The 21,287-nt window shown below is 39.7% G+C and overlaps 1 protein-coding gene across 2 annotated transcripts in view; it reads right to left on the bottom strand.

Moving 5' to 3' along the window:
* Positions 1 to 21,287, bottom strand: part of LOC118222984 (protein TANC1-like) — a 150,305-nt gene that overhangs the window by 98,016 nt on the left and 31,002 nt on the right. For both annotated transcript variants that reach the window (XM_035409004.1, XM_035409006.1), the window contains exon 3: positions 11,162 to 11,371. In XM_035409004.1, coding sequence (XP_035264895.1) covers positions 11,162 to 11,371 — 210 coding nt within the window. The remainder of the gene's footprint in view (positions 1 to 11,161; positions 11,372 to 21,287) is intronic.

The raw sequence follows: 21,287 nt of genomic DNA, 5'->3' as shown, positions 1-21,287 counted from the left end.
CCAATGGCAGCGTGAGGCAGATTTTCCTACTTGCTGACGTCCAATCAGGACCAGAGTTCATGGGAGCCCAACACTCTCAAGTCCTTACCAAGGGGAGTTTTTTTGACAGACTGGCTCATTGCTGAAAGGGTAGGGGCTTCTGACAGGAGGCCTAAGGGACTGGAAAGGGGGGTGGGCAAGGGTATGGAAACCGTGGATCTGTGGCCCCTGTCAGGCAGAGAGAGAGGGAGGGCCCTCTTCGCTCAAGTGTGACCCACAGCAATGAGCAACCTTGGGGACCCTGTGCCGGACTGCCACATTAGCTTGTTACAGCTGAGGAAGGATCATCACTAAGCTATCAATGCACCTGCAATGGGCGAATAGTGTGTTGTCATGGGTCATAGGATAGGCAGCATCAGGCCCTAGTATGTTTCTGCCTACTGGATGTTCTCAGTAGAACCACCTGAAAAATTTCAAGATGAAAATAACTTTTATTTTTTTTAAAACCTATGACTGAGTGTTGAACTAAAGTCCCTTTCAGTGCAGTGTTAATGCCATGCAGTTCACCTTTGATTGCTTACATTTCCTGTCTGAGCCACTATTATGATGTACAATGGGTAATGATTGACAGGGCCATTTACATAAAAAACCAAAACCTTAGCACTCCCCCATTTCTTTGTACTTCTGGTTCCTTCCGCAGAAAAGTGGAGAGCAAAAATACCCGTCTTCCGACACATGGCCCTAGATTTCCTAATTCAGATTTATAACAGAATGCAATCTTCGTGATAAATGACATGGAGGACTGGCTGCACAGAAGAGATGGTCAAGGCAGAACACAAGCCCCATATGGGCCCCCAAGTTGCCAAGCCAGCCTCTGCTCTGTAATGGACCTACCGGGACCCTGGAGGCTCTGAATCAGGCAGGGGAAAAAAGAGCCGAGGCTCAGCTTTAATTTCATCACCAAGCAGTTAATTATCTGAAGAAACAGACCACACCGTCATTTATCCAGCACCTAAAACCGACCATTAGCAGGGCACCACCCATATCTATCTGAGGACATACCCTTTCCACTACAATAACTATACTCAATAAAAATTATGAAAAATAAAAAACTGACAAACCAACAGCTGATTTCGAAGGGTTAAATGGGGGAAAATATGTTCTGGTGTTTTTTCCTATTGCAACACATATTTTTGGGTAAATTTTATAATTTTATAACTCCAACCCTTACAAAGCACACCTCACTCAACAGATAGAGATCTTATTGAGCTGTTAATTCATAGAATCAGGTATCCCAAATTAGGGCTGAATGTAAACCCACTGGATGGTACAGTATATCTCCAGGAACAAGATTAGCAGTCCTGCCCTAAGTTTACTGTGGAAGAGACTTCAACGAGAGACCTTTCACTAGGGAAAAACAAAAAAACCCCCCAAAATGATTTAGCAGAGAAACCAGGCAGTTAAAATGAGCAAGATATACAGTAAGGGGAATGAAAGAATAAATATCAAATTAATATTTGTTTGTGTAAATTTTGCTTGTGTTTGTACAATTCTAGAAAGTGGGAGTGGGATTAGGAAGGAAGACAAAGAACTCCATAGCAGTGTCATCTTACCAGAAAAAAATATGATAATGCAAAAATATTAAGCTGACATTCAGCAGGATGTAAGCCGATCCTGAAAGGATTTACACTGTATTATGACACAGCAAGGATGGAAGTGACAGCGCAGTACATCTGCTCAGATATCATGTATCCGATTGCATTATGCCCAGGCTGATTTAATTACCAAATGTACTGAGTACTACAGAAAGCCACAGAAAAACCATTACTACTTTCTTCATCTACTGCCATATAACATCCTGTCATGTTTATTGAAGGGATGTCTTTGTTGACATTAATCTAATGTTCGCCCTGCCAACTGCCAATACTCTGTACTGCCACGCTTAATCCTCTGGCCTATTGGACTGCCAAACTTTGATTTTCATACACCATTTTCCCGTGCTCCTCAAATGATACATTGGCACAGTGCACAGGTGTCACTATTTATTTTTCAGATAACCCAGCATTATGAGAATACCTCTGCTGACAGGACAAATAGTAATCCTGGACACATGTCGCAAAGTCTACCTCAGAATGTAAATGGCAAATGACAACCAGGCAGCTCTCTTGTAGACTAGACTATTAGTCTAGTTTTTAATTAAAGGTGACTTAACACAGCACCTGCTTAGAATTGCTCTTTGTCTTCTGAGGATGACAATTTTTCACTGACACATGATGATAAATTACTATTATTATAAGAAAAGATTATGTTGAGGGACATACTTTTCTTGTGTTTTGGTTTAGTCATTGCTGAGCTCACACACAGTAGCACGCAGCCAACATTCCCACCACTTCAGGCTTTCATGTTAATGTCTGAGCTGCCAAATACAAAATATTGTGCAAGAAAACAAATACTTTTACAAAAAATAATCCTTATTCAAAGAACAAGTCACGCTGGAGTGACTTAACATGGATTCTGTACTGTAATCGCTGCCCTCAGGAACCAGGGAAGTGGGATGCAGTGGAGACAGGCAGTCATGGAGCTGGTGTGCTCTTCAGCCAAGCTGACAATGTGAGAAACGGCCTCTCCAGAACAGGACCTTCACTCAGAGACAAACCCTTTGAACTGTGAGTGGATTGAGGCCTTTTATCAGCCTTCTACAAGAGACAGCCTGTGATGGGAGCAGTTCCAAAGCGAAATACTGCTCACATGAGTTCACTCTGACTCAAGTCCGGCCAGCACCGGCAGTGTAGCATAATGGGTAAGGAGCTGGTCTTGTAAACTAAAGGTCACAAGTTTGATTCCCAGGTATGACACTGCCGTTGTACCCTTGAGCAAGGTACTTAACCTGCATTGCTTCAATATACATCTAGCTGTATAAATGGATGCAATGTAAATGCTATGTAAAAAGCTGTGTAAGTCGCTCTGGATAAGAGCGTCTGCTAAATGTCAGTAATGTATTTATTTCTATTACCAATTACCTTTGGTATGCACTTATTGTACATCGCTTTGGCTAAAAGCATCTGCAAATAAATGTAATGTAAATGTAAATGCTCCCAGCCGCTTCTCAGTTGAACATGTTCCCAAACCTTAGACCTTGAGGACGTTTAATGGGGCAGCCAAGATTTCAACGAATCCATTGAAGGTTTCACTGTACTCACAAATCAACCATCCAGAGTGCTACTTAAGAGTGCAGCTGGCAGAGATTGTATGATTGGCACACATTATAAAATTAAGAACACAACACCCAGCTCTGTCCAACCAGTACTAATGTGGCTCAAAATTCCCTTCTTCCCTCCTTAACGCTGAGGGTGTACCCATCAGGACGTTTGCCATATAAATGCTACTGTGTGCTACTGACAATAAAAAAGATGCTGAAGATCACAGCAAAGCATGTGCTCAGGAACAATCACTACTCCTCTCATCTGCTTGGATATGCTGAGGGAGGGAGGGAAGGTGGGAAGCAAATAGCCAAAATGAAAAAGTTTACGAGAGCTGCTGGCTATGTAAGCGCAGTATGCAAGGACAGACAGGTTCCTGTGGCCTTGTCTTCTCTCTGGGAAGAGTACATAAGGTGAAGCAGGTCCCACTGACTTATAATCATTTTCACAGAGCTTTTAGACAGGTAAGACTCAAAGCTTAGCTGTCTGCATGCTGCTATAGACACGACTTTAAAGCTTAGCTGGCAGCGTACAACTGCGTTTGGCCAGGGACACACGGAGTGCCAGCTCAAAGCTGAGGCTTTGCAAGCGGCAGCACAAATCATGAGAGTGAAGCAAAATGAGGTTCGGTAATGGTTTTGTGTCATTCCCTATACTGGTGAACAAGAGCTAGCTTTCCATAGGCACAACAAATTGGACAGTTGTTTACACAGGGGCACTGTGATCCTGTTGAGCGTGTTTGATCCAGTGCTCAAGCAGAAGCTGGGGAAAACATCCATTGAACGGGATTTGTGAACATCATAGAGCTTCTGAGAACAGTTAAGCTGTTCTCTGAGACCACCAAAGAAATATTGAGCAAGCGACATTCATTCTAATGCACTGTCCACTGTAGACCATTTTTAATATTCCGATAAACAACAGCCACCCAGTCACACAGTTCATGTTAAGGTCTGAAGTAGTTGAAGCAGTATTTCTCCTCCATGAACAAAAATGGAACAAACATAGCACAGAGAAGTATACATTATGCAGTAAGAAATTAAAACAGCAAAAAAAAGTTCACATCTGCATGACAGACAGACATCAAAAGCTATTTTTTTTATAAATGGAACATATCTGACGTAAATGCACTGTAACTTACATACAGTCCAAAAAATGGTAATATCATTTAATGTTGTTTTGTAACATTGAAAATTTCTGACATAGGAGATGGCATATTTGAAATATGTACTTACGCACAAGAAATAACTGTCAAAAAAGAACATGACTAATTAACAACATTCCATATACTGTGTGAAAGACAAACCCGACACGCATCTCACAAGAGACCAAGAGTAGCCAGATTCACTCATAGACCAGTGGACAAGTGACAGCAGACATTACAGTGAGATTTCTTACAGACTTTTTGGGACTGGTAAACACAAATTGAGGCTAACTGAGAAGGCACCCAAAACTGAGACATCTGCCGGCACTAGCACAACATCTGCAAAGATCAAACTTCGAGCTCTGGGAAGCATTAAACATAAATGACAATTAACTTTCGAGCTGAAATGACCTCCATACAAAACCGCCACCTTGAGACCCACTGTTTGGAGGCCTCATATCCCAGATGCCGAGAATGAAATATAATCTGGGTGAGACAATGGCATTAAAGTCTGCATGGGAGCGTTCTGCACATGCTCTGTAGGCGCAGTGGCAGGCCCCGGGGTTCTATTTGTGTGCATGGTGAATGGAGCCACTGCTGCTCCTGCTGGAGCCGCAAACAGATTTCTGTTTAATGTCCCTGCAGTGTGTCATAAAAAGCTAAATAAGAGCAGCCAATCAAATTTTGTACAACTCACATCACAGTGCAACCTCTAAAACAATTTCCACTGGTCAGAGGAGCTCAACAGGCACATATACAACATACACACAACAACTGAATGTACTTGTGTTTGCACTCAGATTACTAGGACCAGCATGAAACCTTACATATTCAGCTGGTAGTTCTCTTCTAAGCAAAAGCAAAGTAGTCAGTAACTAAATAACAGCTACAGTTTTCAACAGGAATAAAACAGTTTTGCTATGCTGGCTTGCTATATAGCTATACTATACATTTGTTTAGGCAAAGGGTACAGACATACTGTAACTAATCCCTTCTGAATGAAAGATTCTGACATTTAGGTGAATGCGGCTATGACCTGACCTATCAGAATCTCGGCTGCCCAGACAGGTGGAGTGCAAGCATGATGACACCTCACAGCTAGAGCAGGCAACTGATTTTCCCAGCATGCTCAAACTGCTCCTTTGTAGCAAACCTCCCACTCTCCTAATGATCAAATCACAGGCAATCAGCAGATGTGATGTGTTTTGTGAACTGGACGTGCTTTCAATGTGAAAAGGTACCCAAGAAATTCAGTTCCTGATTTCTTATTTTTTAATTAGTCACAGATTTAACAGGTAAATCAGACACTGCAATAAAAAACAAGATCTCACTATGAGCATATTAAATGAAGTCCAGAATATAAACTAAATGAATTGAATCTGAATTCAAAAGAAAATACAAACAACTCAAATATAAACAGGAGAACAAGCATTGAATTAGCATATGAATGAAAAAACATACACAACTCAAACAATAATGGAAAAACGACAAAGAAAAACGCACCACACAAAGAAGATGTGATTGCATGCATGTGTGTGTGTGCATACGTGAGTGTGTGTGCACGTGTGTTTGTGTACGTATGTGTCTCAGTGTGTCTGTGTGTGTGTAAAGATCATATTATTCAGTTATTTGGTTCATCAGACAGGTCCCTAGCCAGCCTATACTTGAAATTGCAAATTAATGCGGATTCTTTGGAAATATGAATGTATTTATTCCATAGCCTTGATCCTCAGAATCTGACTGGGTACTATCCACCCATGAGAACTCAGCTGATGCAACGCAAATACTACCTGCCACAATATGAAAAACAAGAAAGCTCATTGAAGACCCCCGTCCAGCTCAATGTCTTTGGCAAATAATAGAAGCATGTCTGAGACACACACTAAAACACATTCCCTAATCTCCAGCATCTCTGGATTCTCTGAGAGACAGACAGGAAGATCTACTAAGAAAGAGTGCAGAGTGCAGTTGTTGCTGCTGATTGTGAAATAGCTGTTAACACTATATATGTAACTAATATAATAATATATATAACTACTGATTCACTAAAGTAGTCAATGACATTCAATTCAATTTCACTTTTATGGAGATACTGTCACAAAGATGCTTTAAAAGAGAGGAAATACGAAAACACTGGGCAAGACTGAGCCTGAAAATCCAGCAAGTAAAAAAAAAAAAAGAAAAAAGCTAAAGGTAAAAAAATCTGTAAAAATGAGAAAAACCCATTCTTCCACAAACTGTCTTCAGTTCAACTCCAGCATGTACTAAACACCACTCTGAGTCAGCACATTGGAGATTTGCATTGAGCTATCCAATGACCTGAATTCAACCACCATCCATATTCTACTGCTCTGTTGGCCACAGCTTACAAGTGAAACTGACCTCTTATTACAAATAGAGTCTTTGAGGTGTGACACTAGCACACAAACAGAATAATATGCTATATTTTTTAGGTGCAAAACATAATGTCTCAGCCATCAGATCAGCCTTCATAAGACTGTTCATTTTATTTTTTTCCAAGGGTCTTGTCAAGTTCAACTTTTCTGCTGCATTAATTTATATTTGAGGCTGTGCTGCATCTCAGCTGCCGTACAATTATTTTTAAAACTCCAAAATGGCTCCTGCTGTCAGATTACCCCAGCATGCACAAATAAAGTACATGGCTGGTTTCACTCGGATCATTTTTTAAAGTTGAGCCAGGGCTGATTCAATTACCTTAGTAAGAAACTTGCTGTCATTTTATAAGGGATTCATTTTAATCTGGCAAACCATAATGGTGCAGGAATGATAATAATGAAAAGAAAACCACTCAGCCACAGACATGATGGATTCAATGACCATCAAATGGACTTCTTCCATTTTTCCTAGAACAATGTACTATGTCAAATTACAGAATTTCTATTAAAGTGTTTATTATTAAAGTAACACCTAACATAAAGATGTGTCCTCACACAATGAGCATAGCAGAAAAACAAATTAAACAAATTACAGGTGGCAAGTTCAATGACTTCCACTTTCAAGCAATTTCAGTACTGAATGACTCACCCAGTAACACTGAATCATTTCTGTCTCTTGTTACCCAAAGACAAATACCCTTGCAGAGATTATCTAGCCCTTTGAACCCCAAACCTGTTAGTAGTGTATTCCTCTAGCAACTATGACAACTGCCATGACCATTGACAAGTTTACACATTGCAAGGCTTTTAAAAGACTATGATGCATTACTGCACAAATCTCTCCTTACTGCAAGTGATAATTTACAAGCCTGTTTTGGTGCTGCCATGTAGCTCATCTGGTTAAGGCACTATACTCTCTCCATAGTACCATGGATGAACCTTGAGGGTTGGGATCAAAACTCAACTGCGCCAACAACAGAAGGTATTGTATGATATGTTAAAATGTGTTTGTATTTATTGGCATTCATGATGCCTTCAATCAAAACCAAATCAACAATTCCAGATAGTTGCTATACAACCCCAAACTTGCACTGATCCTGCACCATGCTTTCATTGCTTCGACTGCGTACATACTCTTACTTTCGATAAATCTCAAATATAGACTCACCCCTCCGTAAAACCTTACTCCGTATCTCAGGTATCCAGTTTCAGTGTCTAGTGCAAATTTTCTTCTCTCTTGTTTATTTGCTTTCCTCAGTGGTGGCTTTTTGTCAGCTATACCTCTTTTCAGACCCACATCATTGAGTTGTCTTCTGACTGTGGAAGGATTGACAGAAACACCTGTGGAGTTCCTCAGATCAGAAGGAAGAGAGGAGCTTGATTTTTTTCCTCAAAGATAAAATCGCTGAGCGCTGCCTTTGTGATGGTGATAGTTTCAGCAGCCTAGCAGTTCTTGCCTGGTTGTCAGGTGTCGCATTTTCTCAGTATCTTGTAATAATCTTTTGAACAGAAGTTTTGGAAACTCCTGTCTTCTGCACTTATTTGTCTTTGACCTTCACTTTCCTTATGAAGCTGAAAGTACATGACAAATAAATCTGCAAGACAGCTAAGCTGTGTTTGAGTAGTTCTTTGTTTGAATGTTAGAGTCACATTTGAAGGCATATGGTTCTAATATAACCTCACTGACACTTTTGGTAACACCTTGTTTGGTAACAGCTGTAACTAGTTTGTTGACTAGAAGGATAGAAGACAAAGTGGTAGTAGGATGCACAAAACAAAGAATGGACAATTACTGATATTATTATATGTAGTGGTGGGAGGATTTCTGTGATTTTCTGTTAAAATACAGTATATGTTCCATGCATTGCTGTGCAACACTGAAAAAAGTAATTTGCATTAAATGGCTGATTTTTACCTGGAAATTTAATGAATGAAAGGGTGGTCTCTGACTTGCAGTACTGCATGTCTCATTTCTTTCCAGCAACCCTCACTGGTCAGCTGGAGCCTGCAAATCTGTCCGTTAAGTTGCACCTCCGACTAATCTCTGTGCAAGCTTTGTGGGCTGCAGTGAGACTGAAATTTATGCAGATAAAACCATTTAAATATGCATGACCCAGAAGGTGCACTGTGTCACTGTTTCCCTGATAGCGTGCGCTCTCCACGGACTTCCAGGTGCTTTGTCATCATTTTCTTCTAGTACATACCATGGTTGATGAGGCACAAAAGCATCACAATCCTTTTGTGGATCATCCCCAGTTTGAGAAGTCTATTTTCAGCTGCTACCATGATTGAGAATTGCAGATATTTACCAACCGCCCATTACAAAAGGATTCACAAAGCAACTCCCCTTTTCAAAATCTTCCTCATGTGCCACTGGGAACAGCCATACATACTCAGAGCAGTGTCGCTGACTGGCTGCTGGAACAGTAGCATCCACAAGGCGGTAGTGCTTTAGTTGCCTTTGTTGTCAGTATTAGCGGCTGACAACATTTTCAGCAACCACTGGGTGATGGAGGCCCCTGATTGGTTTCCTCCACCTCTTACATCTGTCCCATTCTTCCACACTGCGCTTACTCTTCTAAAGTACTCTTTACTTTAGAATAAATATGATTTCTTCTCGCTAATCCAGTCAGTATACTTTTCTTCCTGTCTTCTTTGATAGTTTCAGAAACAAAGATGGCAATGTCAACATGGCCTACGATTGGTAGAGATGCTTTCAGAAGATGAGCACGGCAGAATGTGTTCTGGCGTGTTCACAATTTTGATCCTGGACACCATTGTATTTAATGTGAGGTATTCTTTAGTTTTCCTTCCAACTGATTGAAATGAGTCTATGCAAGTGTGTACATGGCAGTAATGCCTAAAGTGAAAAACACCAACAATTCACATTTTTCAGAACATAACAGTAGTCTACAATGCTAAAATAAATGGGAAATTTTTCTAAATCATGAAAGCAAAATAACTGCATTAGGCCAACAGAATCATGCTTCAACCCTGAAGTTGTTCTCACCCAAAATGAAATGTTCTTCCACAACTTTTTGTTTTGTTGATTCTTTCATATAGTATGGCGCTTTAAAACATGCATAATGGAAACATGTCACACAATTGCACACACATGCAGCTGATAACAGGTAACTGAGATGCGTTTCATGGGATAGAGAATTACTAATCTGCAATCAAAATTGTGGTGGAAGCTACAAATGTTCAAATATTCATCATAAATCAATTTAAATATGATGTTCCATACATCCATCCACTATCTATACCCGCTGGTCAAGGTTGCAAAGGGATCTGGAGCCTATCCCAGCATGCATTGGGTGTGAGGCAGGAATACACACTGGACAGGGCACAAACACACCATTCACTCACACTCACACCTATGGGCAATTTAGAGTCTCCAATAAGCCTACCTGCATGTATTTGGACTGTGGGAGGAAACCAGAGTACATAAACGAAACCCACATAGACACGGGGAATACATGCAAGCCAGGGCCAAGCTAGATTTGAACCCAGTACCTTCTTGCTATGAGGTGACAGTGCTACCCACTGCACCACCATGTCGCCCAAATATGACAGTTCTAAATATGACAGCTCTAAAACAACTGATTCTCTTGCTTAACATTATCCTGCACTTAACTATTTAAAACCATAAAATAAAAGCCCCTTAACAACTTAACAACTCAGGCTAAATTAATAGTTACTATTTCAAGGTTTGCACCTCTGTGATTCTACTGTATTTATTATTTGGAGTACATCCAACTCTGAAATGTGCTTTTTTAATGATATCAAATAATAAATAATAAGCTGTCTTTATTATCATTATTTTATAACAGAGACTGTTTTCATGCACTTTCAGACTTTATGGAACTTTTCATTGCCATATTCTGGTCAGTATAAATTTAGTTTGGACCAGGGCATTTCTTATCAACTTGCCCACCTGATCAAGTGTGTAAAACCTTAACCTCGAACCCTGCACACACTGGTGAGCAGATGCACATGTGGCAAAGTAAACAATTCATTTTCACGCAAAAGCTTTTAAAGCGTTTTGAGATATAGAATGCCAGATACGACAGTTTATATTTAAAAACAGTAAAGAAACAGGACACACAAAGCAAAAATCCAAACAGCCTGCACTGACATTCGGCTTCATGAATGAATAATACTGGCACCAAACAATGCCTTTGCTTTACCGCACCCTGCAGCTCAGCAATGACAAGAAAATGACAACAAAAGCCAACACAGTGATATGTTAGCTAATGCTGAGTTTTGAAAGTGACCAAATCGAGTTACCCTCTATACCGTTTAAGACAAACGTTTAAAATGGCAAACACAACAGCATGTGCTATTATACAAAGTTAAGCCCATATACTGAAGAATGCAACGTGCAGTGCAGTGTTATGGAGGATTATATGTCATGTGAAAGACTGTGGATAGGACTGCAGTACCTGGGGACCTTTGGCTGGAGTGAGAGGGTGTCATGTGACATGGGCGGGGCAGCTGCGGTGAGCAGGGCACAGACATGGACACGCCCCTGGTCAGACTCTGGCAGAATGCATCCACTGGGGTGTAGGAGTGGGCACTGCCCAGCTTCAGGAGGTTGGCAGCCCCCCCAGGCGGGTGCTGGTGATGGCCACTGTGGGCGTATGATTCACCAGCTGAGGAGAGAGAAGGTAGAATTCACTCCTCCTTCCAAGTGATTTTTATATGCAGAAATGTCCTTACACAGAACCATTTATTTGAGCCCTTGTTGCATCTGAATGCCTGCTTCGCAAATAAAGTTCCCTTATCCAGTGTATGTGTATCAGGTTATTTCTGATATTATGGCATCTCGAATGTCCATTATTCTTAAAAACAGTCAGCCAGTTGTCCGGATCTGTTCTCAGCCCATGTACTGGAAAGACTACTGTTTCTGACAACAGCACAGCACTGAATGACACATTCAGTTGGACAAAGATACAAAGAAGACATTTTCAAGAGGAAATCAAAAAACCAGAAAACCAAGAGTAATTTGGGGAACTGGGAAATAATTCCATAAAGCCAATTTGTCATGAGGTAATCCAGGAAATCAGTGGCATAGAATACAGACAGTGTAATGGAAGAAAATGTGGATTTGTGAATTAACATTCCAAAAAATGCACTGCATAAATTCAGATGTAGTAGAAGTGGTTAGGGGAAGGCTATTGGTGAAATATTGCCTGCAGGGTTTGCAAACTTTCCGTGCAACAGTTGGTCAGGAATTAATCTTGCATATGGATACATGTTAAGGATAACTGTTTATTTTTTAAAAACTTAAAAATTTTGCTGAGGCGCCCTTAGCTAAAACATAACAATCAAACAAGCTAAGCAAATACCTTGTTGCAAGCCCTAAGATAAATCTTACATTTTCAAAAGTACAGCCCACATACACCTTCAATTTTACATTTTCAAAGTATTTATTTGCTAATTTTATAGACCATTAAAAACATGCAGACCAAATCAATATGTTCAGAAGTCTTGAATTTAAGTTGATTAACATATAAATCTGCACCGTTCTGTTCTGTCATTTTGATAATTCTGTTAAGGGTATGAGTCACCATTCCAATCCAAAGGCTCTGATAAAATTAAAATTAAGACCACCAGGGAAAAGAGTAACAGCTTAATTAAGGCTGGGTGTTTTCCACAGAAAACATTGGCTAATGTCATGAAGCAGCCACGGCAAAGTTGTCGAAAATCACAAAATACTGAAAAAAGAGGCAGAAATCACAATGTTTTAGAAAACATTGAGCAAACAGTGGGAAATAATAGTACTAACATGCGCAACTATAGCAACAATAACAAGTGCTTGAAGTTACAAAAAAATTAGCAGGCAGTTACTGCTAGGAGCAAATACAAGCATGCTCAAATTGCATTACTAAAATAATAAAATGAGGTTACCGCGTGTCTTTTTAAAATTTCTTTAAATTTTATTTTACTACAATATGTTGTACATTGCAAGGTTTGGAGTGCCTTTTGTCACGGACAATGTTACTGTAATGGGAGAAGGAGCGCTCAGCATCAACACTGTTGACAGGAGCTATAGAACATCTGATTGCAACAACTCACAAGAACAGGATCCTTGATCCCAGTGCATTCCAGAATCGGTATACACTGTCGCACTTCATTTCTCCCAGGCTTTGGCAATATGGTAAAAAATACTGAGGCCAATACAAATCACACTGTTGACTATGTTAAGGCATTTACCACCCAAGACCGCTGAAAAAGCACTAAAACGAGGGAAAGCATGGAAATGATAAAAAGGGGAAAGTCACAAAAAAAAAGCAAAAATCACAGAATCTATGACACCCATGACTTCCATGACAAACACCCAGCCATGATTATGGCCATAACAATCGCCATGAAAAGGCCAAATTAACTTTCTAATGCTGAGAAAAACATGCCGGAACAAAGGCATTAGGTATATAAAAGGGTATGTCACTTTAGACTCCCATATTTTCTCACACCACGAATGAATCCATCAGGTTCTTTTGAGGAGAAAGTACACGTGAGTCACATACAGCAGGCTCAAACAGCCTGTCATGGCCATCAATTTGTTGGGCTCCTCTTATATGACTGAACGAGGCATGCTAGAGTTGTTTTTGAAAACTTGTACACTGACATGTATTTATTTTCAACCTCACCTTTTCCTGCACAAACATCTCCCCAAAGAAAAGGAAAGCCTATTTTTATGTGTATATTAGAATCACGAAACACTGCAGAATCCAAACAACTTTGACACACATTCATTTATAAGCAGGATGATATTATTTGTGCAGGCTGAAAAAAAAAAAAAATTTCAAAACTACCAAGGATAAATAGAACCAAACTTCAAAAACACATTAAAAATTTCATGAATATTACATGCCCTTTTGGGAGATGCTAGTAGTAATTTTGAGGTACCTTAGAGGGGACTGCTAAGTGAAGCACTGTGTTTTTGTCAATATTTACACATTCTCATGTTCTCAATTTAGCATGGTACTTACCAGAAGATTTACCATCTATGAATTTATGAGTCTCACACTGCAGTCTGTTTTTAATGCATCTATTTCCACTCTACTCTAGTTAGAAATTTACCTTGTGGAGCGTAGTTGGAGGTGACCCCTACCATGATCAGAAAAATAACCAACTAAATGAATAATTACCCCCTTGATTTTCTTAATTGCCCATTTTTACTAATGAATCCGTCTATCAGCAAGTATATTAGTATTTTCTGATTAAAGCATTATTTTCTGTTTGCACCAGTTGGGGACGAAAAGTGCTTTGCAGTAAGTTAATGGTTTTGCTTCGTAAACATCTCCCTGTTGTTTGCGTTTTGCAAGCTTCACCTCAAAATTGAAAGTACTGCGCTAAGATGTGTTGTATTACAGAGGTCAGTAATATGCTGGTAATACTGGAGACATGATTTTGCATCACAACCCTGAGTCAATTTATAATTGATTTTCTTTCGATTTATATATGTAATCAATTCTTTCGATTAACTGTATCATAATACAGAAAAGGCTACTAATCTCCCCCAGCAGCTGACATCCAGGTAAAATCAGCAGCATATTCTAATTACAAATTACTCTACAAGTTGAAATGAAATAAATGTATAAATGTATTTCTAGTTTAACCATGGAAAAACAGTCATATTCTCTGTGCTGATTATATGAGTCAGTCGCTCGTGTGTTATTTTCTCCTCAACTCACCAAAGAAAGTTCAGTTATTTCAAATAAATTAAATTAGCTAGAGCTGCTGAAATAATTGGCAGTACCTTTTTGTACGCTCAACATTGGGCATTTATAAAATCGCCTGCACCACTTTGTCTTCCGTGCTACAGCCATTACATCTGCTGGTTTCGGGGAGTGAAATGAGGACAAGGTTTCACCAAAACATCAAAACCATTTACTTACCCTGGGCTGTCAAGACGTGTTTGTTTTGTTCTCTTCAACAGAGCAAATCTAGGAAAGGACTCGCCCCGTCAGTGTTAGGTCAGTGTCCCTAGTGTGCCTCAATGGGGAAAAGCAATAAATTTGGAGTTTAAGTTTACAGGAATTTGTAGTGTTGGCTCTTTGCTTACAGCTGGTGAATTCATATATTATGTTCACACCTCAATGCTGAGGCCACTTCAGAAGGCAGGAGCTCCATTTATTGCACATGCTGTGGTATGAGAAACAAGGGGGCATATTTCATATTTCAAGGAAATCTCTTCTTTTCATAAAATAAACAATGCCCATTCGTATTTTATTACAGAGGATCACATTGGGGGGGGGGGGGGGGGGGGGGTACTGCTATCGAGCTCTGTAAAACGCAAGGCCTTGAAAACAGCAGATAACAGCAGATAACCTGAGGAAAGAAGGTCCTTGAAAATCTATTCAGAGAGCTTGCAGCTGATGGTAAATATAGGCAACCGCCATAGTTCAGCTGAGATACGGAAAAATCCTTAAGTACTATGCACTGCACACAGCTCAGCCTCATTTCCATTCCACAGACTATGAGGAAGGTACTTATATACTTTTGATGATAATGTATTTCCAATCATTGCTGTCAAATGTGCTGTTATATTTTAATTAATGAAACAATACAACAGCACATCATGTGATGCCAAAACAGAGCGAAATGTACAGTCTCAGTTGTAGTAATGAGTTAGAACTACTCAATCGTTATTTTATATGCTTTTTGGCAATATTCTTTAAAAATCCAATCATTTACCTTAATTACATGTTAAATCCTGTAGTGAAAAATATGTGCAGTGATTCATATGCTAACATTCATTTTGAAACTAGGCTTTTCAGCAAAGGCAATCTTGGCCGCCACGTTCAAATCAGACTTCAGCTGAAGTGGCAGCTGAAGCCCTTCTCTCAGCTATCACAAAAACCCATTCAGGCCTTATTGCAGTGATGCGGCCCATGGTCTGAAATCTAATCTGACTGCACTGACTGGTGCTGGCTATCCCATGAGGCAGTGCACAAACAGCCATAGAACTGCTTAGCAGAGAAAGTGTCAGCTGCCAGGGAATAACCCATCTGGATTTATGCTAATTTTTTTCATGCACATCTTACAAAAAAGGGGCAATATCTTGTGCATTCTGTCAAGGAACGTTGTTTAGAGGAGACTGAGATACTATAAACACAGAGCCAGTAATTCTGTCCACCCATGGGCGTGCGCTTAACCTTAGCAAATTACATTTTCCAGCGTGAGAAAGGAAATACCTCCCAAGATAAGCATGAGCACAAGATGGGTTGGATTTCTGCTCGGAAAAAATGCGCTACGACGTAGCAAAAAAAACGCTTAAGCAGGCTTAAGCAAGTCTGAATACGGCCCATGATGCACAGTGGCCAACACAATGGCTGCACAGCTCGGTCTGTGGTTGGCAGAGGGAACTTGTGCATTTGATTCAGGGGGTGATTATGCTAGTCAGCGTCCTCCTATAGATGATGAGATCTAAATATGACAAATTTAAAGCTGTGACTTGAAATTTTAAATTGGGACACTAAGAAAAAATATAATTGAAATAATATTAAAAATCATCGTTGCCTTATTGACACCAAGTCCCAATTTCATCCATAAATTGCTTCCCATTGGGAGTCTGTGGAGACTCAGACTCCTCACAAGGTTTCTCATTAAAATGGACTAAAAGTAACAAAAGCCATTTCCACATTTGCCGTTTTATTTCGATCCAAGTAATAAACCAGTAATTATCCTTTGGCTTAAAACAAAAATTGAGCTGGACACTGTACAAACCTGCTTCCAAACTAATAAAAGCCAAAGGCAAAAATCTGTTAAGTGTCATAATTGGTTTGCTGGATCAGAACCTTTCGGCATATGATTAATGGACCCAGCCTTAGCAACAAAACTATTAGGCGCATGTTGTAAGCTAAACAGAACAGGTCATAGCATAAGGCTACACTCAAGTCATCACTTTGAATCCCGAAATACACAGCCAGGGAAAAATGAGTTTGGGCTGCAGGGAACAATAATAAACAGTAGTATTTTTGGTTTTTGTGTTTGATACAGTGGAAGAAATAAAGCCATCCTCTGTGTGACAACCACACTAACAAAGACTAAAGCCAGAAAATGAGACAAGGCTCGTTTGCTGCGACACCTCTTTGCATATCCAGTATACAATGACTGGAGGGGAGCCCAATAACCTACAATGTTGAAAACAGTTTGGAAAATGCATTCCGACATTTCAGGGCTTTAAAATAGATTGGATAGACTTGTCTTCAGAAAGGCCACATTTTCCAACTCCCATAAACCACTTTTGATTTAATGGTCCAGCCCTCATTCATGTTAATGTAAAAGCAAGAATGGCCGGTTTCATCTGAGCCAATGTTGTCATAGTTAAAACATTCTACAGTACATATAGGCCTACAGATTAATAAGCTTGTTATAAAGAACTCAACACGTTCCCAGTACTTCCAAGAGGAATATTCTATCTACCTTTGTCTGGTTTAATTTCATTCACTGAATATTCCACAAAAAACTGTAATGTCAGCAGTTGACAATTACAGCTCAATGTGTCCAGACTATATACTTTCAGTAAAAGAAGAAAAAGGGCCAAATTTACAGGCAACTGGTTCAACCTGCTGCTCATGCACCTGCCCACCTTTTGGAACTTCTTATATTTATAATTGAGGGAAATTCCCAAAACTGCCATAATTTCAGGGGCTGAAAATTTGAAATAACCCTCCCGAATATGATATACATCGTGTAATGTGTAATCTCTGTTAGATCTATTTAGAAACTGAGCATACCTCTGATCTAATAGCACATTGACTTTGTATTACCAGTTCAAAACACCCTCCACAGGGGAAAGTCCTGACCCTCGTTAGAAAAGAGGCCCTGATAATAGGAGGAAACCGTCAAGCCCTGCTGCATGCTGAAGCATTTACAGTAATGCTGTCATTTGGGAGAATGGTTTAAGAGACACTACATAGAGAAAGACTCTGAAGCCAGGCAATGTCATCTGAGGTTACAACAGTAAAGGGAGACCTAATGTAAGCGCACTGGGGTTATTTCAGTCACTTTATACAATCTTGGCAGAGGCAAGGTCTGCAATCTCAGCTGCTGAGGACAGGTAAAAATGCTTTGATATTCCACCAAAAAGGAAATAAAGTATTGCTTATGAACGTTTTTTATGAACTGCTATTGAGGCCACAGAGGACTATTCCCTCCTTTAATAAAATGAAACAATATTCCAAATCACTTATTTCATGTTCAGATTAAAAATAAACTATTCAGTAAAGGCGCATTTGGACTTTTCATTTCTCCATAGGACAACCTCTAAAGAGAGCTTCTTTTTAAGGGGAAAATTAGCTTTTCCTATACAGTAGATTTTCAAAAGTCAACAGCTGAATTTCTGACAGGAATTTAAACAATCCTTCAACTTCAACTGACATTCGATCCCTCTTTGACTACTCATAAAAACTGTAAAAAGAACACTAAATACTTTACTGCTACCCCCATTTCCTGTTAATAATAATTGTATGTAAATGTACATGGAAACAGCACACTTTCATCTGATCATTAAAGGCATGATGATCACATGTATGATATGTGCACACCAAAATTCTTCATTGATAATATATATATTTCCTGTAGGCTTCAACTGGGTTTCCTGCACAGAACAAACATTGCAATTCTAGCCAGTATAATCCTACATATGATTATATGTTTGCTACAAGGTTTCTGCAGAACTTCTACATTTCTTGCAGAAATTGTGCATCAGCTACCTGTTTAGATCTTGTACTTGTGAATGATAAGCCTATAAGCCTCAATTACATGTATATCATAAAATCTGGCTGAATCACCCAAAAATTAAGTTAAAGTAAATTATCCTGTTGGGTTAGGTACTATAATACCCTTTAAAATTTAGGTTCAGATTTTCTAGTGAGCATTTCTACCTGTAAAATATAGATGGATATTTTCTTGGCCATTTTCTCAATGAACCTCATTGGAAATTATGCACAAGTCTCATATTTCATTATGGTATATTTAATATACATTTATTTAACTGGTCTCTACCCTACACCACAGCTCCGTCTTACACTAAATCACTGTGCTCTGCTGTAGAGAAGGCCAGACAGAGCCAGGCATTCAACTTCAACAGCAATACCATGGTGATGTCCTTTAATGCATGACCTTGTAATAACATACAAATCTAGATTTAATCTAGATGAATCAAGGAGCGTTTTTGTCAGGTCTGTTAAACAGCTGGAGGAACACCCACTATTTACTTTTTTGTTTTACATTACTACCTTACTAAACAATGTTTTTTGCATTTAATCAATTTAATTCATTCAGGTTTAGTGTCACTAACTTTTACTCTTGAACCTGAAAATACTCTTTGCATTGTCCTTTCTGTATTGTATATTGTGTTAAAATAAAATGAATTGGGTACATGATGAAAGCTTACGTAGAAATACCAATTAAACTGTCAGAGTCACTATCCACAGAGACACATGTTTTAATGAGAATGGACAATGTCCAAGTGTTGTTTTAATTTCGGGTGAATTGTGTGTGCATCAGCAAGTGCATTTAGTGTGTATGTGAGCTTCCTGTTAGCATGTGTTTTACGTATACTTCTAGATACGTGTTTGATATTGTGTGTGTATGTGTATGCATGCATGCACACAGGTGTATGCCTGTGTGTGTGTGTGTGTGTGTGTGAACGTGTGTGTGTGTGTATGCACGCGTGTGTGTGTGTGTTGATGTGAAAATGCTTTGATGAAGGGCTCCAGCAGCTGTAATTACTCCAAAGCCTTTCCAAGTGTTCCTATATATTTCAGGCCTTGGTGACAGCAACACAAAGACTGCTTGGGTTAATTCAGAGGCCAGCCAGAGAGGGAGAGAGAGAAGGAGAGGAAATGTTCTGAGAGTCAGCATCTCCCAGAGATTTACAACAGCTGTCTCACCTCCAGTGAAACTCACCAAACTGACAGACACAAACAGCATATGCTGACATTTTGACACCTTTTCCTCTCCATACTCACCTTTGTGCCAACAAATATCCTGAAGGCCAATCACATGTTCCTCAAGGGGCATGCCTCTCCAGTCCTGCTCACTTGACTGTTGTCAGCAAGGTATTGTCATGGCAACAATCACAATACCAAAAATAAAGCATTTACCAATCCCTAGGCGGCTAACACCAAACCAAATACAGCTGTTTTGACAAGAACAGATTACAATTTCTAACATCGCTGGCAAAATAAATGACTGATCAATAAGAGGGAAAGGCCCACAAAGGAGCTGTTCTCATCACAGAGTGCATTTAGGGTAGTTCCCGAGAGTACTTAAGCCTCCCTCGAGGATTTAAGCATTTACTAACTCAGTTAGCGATTATTATTATTAAAAAGACATGCCAGAGACCTCGCCTACAAAATGATTTATGGTACCAAACAACCCCAGATTTATTGTCCTATTAATTTAGGGCCATAGACTATTTTCCCACAATGATTCACGCAGATATAAATTAGGTCAATCTGTTACACAAGAGAGGTCTTAGTTATGACATGTCACAAACAGGTACTCCCGCCCTGAATCCTACTGCTATCAGCTCAACAGCTGATATTGTGAAAAAATTGACTGGTTAATGCAGAGCTACACTGCAGACAAGCTGAATAATCATTTGCAGAACCGTTTCTGTTGCTTTGCAGCAGTGCAGTGGAATGTCAATGTGCTGTAATTTACATACTGGCCCATGGAGGGGGGAGACCTCAGAGAGGGGTTGAGGCTGGGTGGGTTGGGAGGAGGGGCAGGGGCAGGGGCAGGAACTGTGACACTCCTTCCATGTTATAAATGCTCAATTTCACCTGACTATGGAGAAAAGGTGTATGTGGGTCTGCCGTATTTCACCGGCAACACCAGGAAAATGACGTTTTCACTGTCACTGTGGAACATATTTGTTGGTGATGCAAATGGGGTGGGGGTTGGGGGGGGATTAGGGGGGCTGGGGGTGGTTTACAGAGGAATACAAATTATGGCCCTGTCTATGCTCATATCCTATACCATTTACAATATCATCCGCACATCCAATATGTTGCATATCTGATTCTACTCGTGATCAAATTCCTTCTGACTACACCATGTTTTGGTTAAGAGGTAACAGTTACAAATTATGTCCAAGGTTTTATGGCCTACCTTGTAGTAGCTATAAAACAAAAGTATGTGGGGTTTGCATGTGAAATGATAGAGAATGCATTTTAATTAAATATAAATGAGCTTCCCACAAAGATTACACAGCTGTAAAAGCAATATTTTTATTTTATTTTGGCAATTATTAGTTAGCAAGCAGGCTAGTTTCCGCACAAAACAAAGATGGCGACCACCAAGTTTTTAAAAGCCCTCTATTGGTTGAAATAGCATCACATGCACATGTCCATTTTGCCTTTGTATCTGAGTATCCTGCAACTGGATACTTTTATCAGGCAAATTTGATCAGATGTTATTGTTATGAGCCGATGCAGTGAAATGTCCAATGGGGAGAATTATTGATCATGGGACTACAGCATTTGCGATGATGAAATTGTTAGAAAAAAGAAAGAGAAAATGCAAAGTAACCCAAGCTTGGGCCCT

The sequence above is a fragment of the Anguilla anguilla genome, chromosome 3 (genome assembly GCF_013347855.1).
Source record: "Anguilla anguilla isolate fAngAng1 chromosome 3, fAngAng1.pri, whole genome shotgun sequence".
Taxonomy (NCBI): domain Eukaryota; kingdom Metazoa; phylum Chordata; class Actinopteri; order Anguilliformes; family Anguillidae; genus Anguilla; species Anguilla anguilla.
The sequence above is the reverse complement of the archived record's forward strand: the minus strand, read 5'-3'. Positions and strand labels throughout refer to the sequence as shown.